This window comes from Arachis ipaensis, chromosome B10 (genome assembly GCF_000816755.2).
Source record: "Arachis ipaensis cultivar K30076 chromosome B10, Araip1.1, whole genome shotgun sequence".
NCBI classification, from domain to species: Eukaryota; Viridiplantae; Streptophyta; class Magnoliopsida; order Fabales; family Fabaceae; genus Arachis; species Arachis ipaensis.
Genome location: NC_029794.2, coordinates 128855146 through 128859936, shown reverse-complemented (window position 1 = coordinate 128859936; position 4791 = coordinate 128855146). Strand labels below are relative to the sequence as shown.

The 4791-nt window shown below is 32.0% G+C and overlaps 2 protein-coding genes and 1 long non-coding RNA gene across 3 annotated transcripts in view; 2 read left to right on the top strand and 1 right to left on the bottom strand.

Annotated features, from left to right (window-relative positions):
• LOC107621789 (UDP-glycosyltransferase 83A1-like) overlaps nt 1-4521 on the top strand; it is an 18869-nt gene extending 14348 nt beyond the window's left edge. Inside the window, exon 3 of the mRNA XM_021113148.1 lies at nt 4089-4521. Within this exon, the coding sequence (XP_020968807.1) occupies nt 4089-4477 (389 nt within the window). The 3' untranslated portion in view covers nt 4478-4521. The remainder of the gene's footprint in view (nt 1-4088) is intronic.
• The window catches only part of LOC110267502, an 18170-nt gene that overhangs the window by 6524 nt on the left and 6855 nt on the right, over nt 1-4791 (bottom strand). The window contains exon 2 of the long non-coding RNA XR_002355224.1: nt 923-924. This is a non-coding gene — a long non-coding RNA (uncharacterized LOC110267502). The remainder of the gene's footprint in view (nt 1-922; nt 925-4791) is intronic.
• Nucleotides 605-2939, top strand: LOC107621811 (UDP-glycosyltransferase 83A1-like). Its single transcript, XM_021113149.1, has 2 exons — nt 605-2052; nt 2444-2939. Exons 1-2 carry the CDS (start codon nt 1563-1565, stop codon nt 2779-2781), a joined length of 828 nt encoding a protein of 275 aa, XP_020968808.1. The 5' UTR covers nt 605-1562; the 3' UTR covers nt 2782-2939.

The following is a 4791-nucleotide window of genomic DNA, read 5'->3' as shown; positions in this document are numbered from 1 at the left end:
ATAAAATTTTTAAATTGATTATAAAGTACCAAAAATTGAATAAAAAATTATTGTGGGGTCAAATTTAATAATTAAGTGGGGCAAATAAATATTATTATCATATACTACTTAAAAAATTTTCAAATTGTAGTGGGGCGCTTGCCCCCACAACCACCCACATAGATCCGTCCTTGGAGTGGGGAGTTTATAAAATAAGAGATTCATGAACTTATTACCTTTTTAAGGTTTTGAGTTGGATATTGTGTCTTCTCATTTTATATTTTCTTACTTTATTTTTCTTCTGATGTTTCTCCGGTGATCAAGAGCTCCTCACAGTGGCACAACACTTCTTAAGGATATAAAATACATATTGAAACTTATTTTAAAGAAAAAGTCTAGGGGCAACAGATTTGTAGTTTTTAGCCATCAATTAGTCATCAATGATTTTTTAATGATGTGAAATTATATCTAATGGTATAGAATCATTCAATTTTCTTTTGATAGTTAAGTACTAGCCATAATTTAACAAAAGTACTCTATTTTAAATAGGTGACATCTCTCGTGGCTGTAATAATGGGATGACTAAGGTGGCCAAGAGTGAAAAACTAATGTGAATTTGACACATGGTAGAAGTTGACTAGAAGAAATTGTCATTTGACTCCGAAGAAAGGCAAGTCAAGTAACTAAAGGGTAAATTTGTTGAAACTGTGAAATACTGAAGAGGAATTTCTTTTTTTTTTCTTTCTTGTACACTCCATTATTTTTATTTTGGATCTTGAGTTATGCCCCCTCCCTATAACCCAACCCACATACCCATCCGAATAATCTTCAGATGAAGCTTTCTTCTCTAACTATCCATAATATCCAATTTTTCTGAAGAAATTTAAATAGTAAAAAATCCTTCCCCCAAATTTCAAAATAAATCACAAAACATAAAGAACACTACTATATAACAAGAATTGATGTTCCAATCCTCTTTGGTGGTTATGATTCTGCTCTCGCTAGGTCTGCTGTCCCAAAACATTCTGCGATTGGCCTCTCTCAAATCTGATGTGCACCCTTCAAACTAAATCACACTAACGCCTTGAAGCTCTACTCCGGCGAAGTTGTTCGGTCTCCCCGTGGAACCGGAAGCCCAATAAAGATAAATTCCTCCACGAGTATCTTCTCTTCGACGATTTTCTTATGGAAATATCCATCATTATCTTCAAGCTGTGATTTGAATTTTGAAGGGAAAAATTACAAAAACTCCAGGTTTTGGTTTTTCCATTCTTTTTGGATAATCTTCGTTACCCGTTTTTGGTTTTTGTTAGCGGCACAAATGACAAGAAGCATTTTTTGTGTTAGTTTTCCAAAATTGCCCCCACGGTAATAAATTACCAGATTCACAACGTTAACTTCTACCAGACTTAATTCCTTACCACGTGTCAGCGTTTTATTCGTTGGTCAAATCTAAGCCATTGTTAGCCACCAAAACTCATGCCACCAGATATGTCACCTTTTAAATATGTGCATATAGCAAATATAAGTAGTTGGAAAACTCTTAAGAAACTATAACAGCTAGATCAAAATCTGAGGACAACATGAGTGTTCCAACTGTGCTAGTATTACCATTACCAGCTCAAGGACATATCAACCCAATGATGATCTTGTCTCAAAGATTGGCTGAAAATGGTTGCAATATCATCTTTGTCAACAATGAATTCATCCATAAGAAAGTGCTGAGTTCCATGGGGAATCAAGAAGGCGGCGTTAACCGACAATCGCGGATAAAGTTGGTGTCAATGCCGGACGGGTTAGGGTCTGATGCAGACAGAAATAATTTCAGGGAAGTATTTGTTTCTATAAAGAAGAACATACCAGCTATGCTTGAGAAGCTAATTGAAGATCTTAGATTGAAAGATGGTATCATAGTAAGCTGCGTAGTTGCTGACTCAGCTATGGCAGGAGCGTTGAAAATTGCAAGCAAGATTGGAATCAAAGGAGTTGTGCTCTATCCTGCGTCAGCAGCTATGTTAGCCTTGGATTGTAGCATACCGAAGCTTATTGATGATGGGATCATAGACTCTAATGGTAAGAATATCGCATTTCAAATTTCACTAATCAAAGCTGTTTGTAACATTTTTGGGGTTTGTTTAGCTTTTGTTTTTAAGACAAGGAATGCTTTTGTTTTAATTATTAGAACTTAGAAGGTTTAACCGTTTAACACTTCTTTCATTTATCTATGAGATTGCAACGAACCGGGAGGTAATTTTAAAACTTAAACCACCAAACATTTTGGATAAAAAAGTATGATTGTAATTTTCTTAGTTGGAGACAATTTTAATCATATTTATTTATGGATATAGTTAACATTTGAAACTTATTTTAAAAATTACAATAACATTAATAGAAATTAAATGTTTAGGTATTTTTAAAATTTCTTACTAATATTAGGAATAAAAATTATGTTTTGAAACTGCAGGGTTACCAGTCACACAAAAAACGTTTCAATTATCACCAAGTTTTCCACACATGGACACAGGATCCATATGGTGGGCAAAAGGGGTTGACTCTGTATTTGGGAATGTGATATTTAACAATGTTGTTGATGCCATGCAAACTCTGGAATTGACAGAGTGGTGGCTTTGTAACTCCACACCCGATCTTGAACCACAAGCATTGTCCTATGTACCAAAGTTATTGCCAATTGGTCCATTATTGAGAAGCTATGATGACAATCAAGGTGTATCTGAAAGATCATTGGGACAGTTCTTGGAAGAAGATCTCTCTTGTGTACAGTGGCGGATCTACGGGGCCTAAGGTGGCCATGGTCCTCCCCAAAATTTTTTTAAAAAATAGTAAATAGTAATAATTAATAATATTAAAATTTTTTATATATAATATTAAAAAAAAATATATAAGTTACAAAATTTTATAAATTAAAATAACTAAAAACTGCGCTATGTATTAGATATTTGAATTATTGTTGTTCTTGTTAACAAATAGCCCATTCTAATAATTAATAAAAATGGTTCTATTATACTAACCCAAGCCCATACTATTAATTAAAGTAACACTAGTACATTTTTCAAACATTTTTTTCAAACCATCAGAGGCATCGGCGCCACTTTTCTCTCTCTTTTAGTGGTTCCTAGACTTTTGGTCTTCTACTCTTCTCATTCTAATTTTCTTTCCATACCAAAACAAGATATATGAAGAAAAACCACTGAAGAGAAATAAACAGCAAAATATTAACCATTGAATGCACAACAAAGATTCAAAGAGGTATATTTCAGTTTTTTTTAAGTTAATAATAATGTCAAGTATTATTTATATTATTTATTTAAAATAATTAATTTATTTTTTTTATAATAGACAGTGTTCAAAAATTGAAGTGAGGACAAAACTCAATAGAATTATTTTTAGGTGAGACTTGGAATAAAAAAATAATAAGGTAAATCAATAACTTTATTTTTGGTTATTATATATTTTTGTTTCTAAAGTTATTTGTTATTGCTCAATAGGTTTAATATTTTTTTTAAGAAAATAACATATATGCAATTATTTTTATTTTTTTAGATAGTTCAAGTTAAGTTAAAAATGTTAAAGATGAAAACAATTCACTCATTTTTCAAGAGAAAAGAGAGAATATATGATGAACAAAATTCAGCTTCAGATTCTTTGAGTAATGTTCAAAATATTATTGAACAACCTGTGACACAACTTGTTCACTTCAGAGATGATAATTGATAATTTTAGTTCCATGAAGCATCGTCGAACAAGTTTAAAAATATCAAAATCTTAAAGTATGTAGTTGAACATTGACTTTTATATAATATAATTACTTTTTTGATATATATGCTACAAATCATATTTTATTAATTTTTTTGTTATATTTTATATTTAATTGCCCCCCTCTTATGAAATTTCTGGTTCCGCCACTGCTTGTGTAAATTGGCTTGATCAACAACCTCATGCTTCTGTCATATATCTTGCTTTCGGAAGTCTCGCTCATTTCGATAAAAAACAATTCACAGAACTCGCTCTTGGACTTGAACTCACTAATAGACCATTTCTTTGGGTTGTGCGTCAAGATTCCAGTTCCCATGAATTCAAGGGGAATCAAGGTAAGATAGTTGAATGGGCTCCTCAACAAAAAGTGTTAAGTCACCCTGCCATAGCTTGTTTTGTTAGTCATTGCGGTTGGAATTCGACTATAGAAGGTTTGTCCAATGGAGTCCCCTTCTTGTGTTGGCCATGTTTTGGTGACCAATTCTTTAACAAAACATACATTTGTGATGAGTTGAAAGTTGGATTAGAATTTGATTTAGATGAAAATGGATTGATCTCGCGTGAAGAGATAAAAGTGAAAGTGGATAAAGTGCTTAGCGATGAGAACATAAGATCAAATAGTCATGTGTTAAAAGAGAAGCTGCTGAACACCATAAAAGATGGAGGAAGGTCTTGTGAGAATATAAACAAGTTCATCAAGTGGTTGAAAGAATTAAAGATTTAGATTTGCTCAGATGAATAATAATTGAAAAGAGCCTGTGATGTTTTCTAAGTTGGGTTTGCTTATTATTTTTACTCCACCGTTTTGGTGTTGAGTTGTAATAATTATTATATATTATCAACAAAGAAGGCATTCTTCTATCTATGGGAATATAGGATTTTAGCAATGTGTTCAATATACAATTAGGGGTGAAAATAAGTCAAATTAGACATGCTATATAGTTAATTGGTTTGAATTTGGTTTGAATTTGGTTTATAATTTGTTATAAACTCTTTTAAGTATTAAACCACACTTACAATTTGTTAAAAAATTTATTG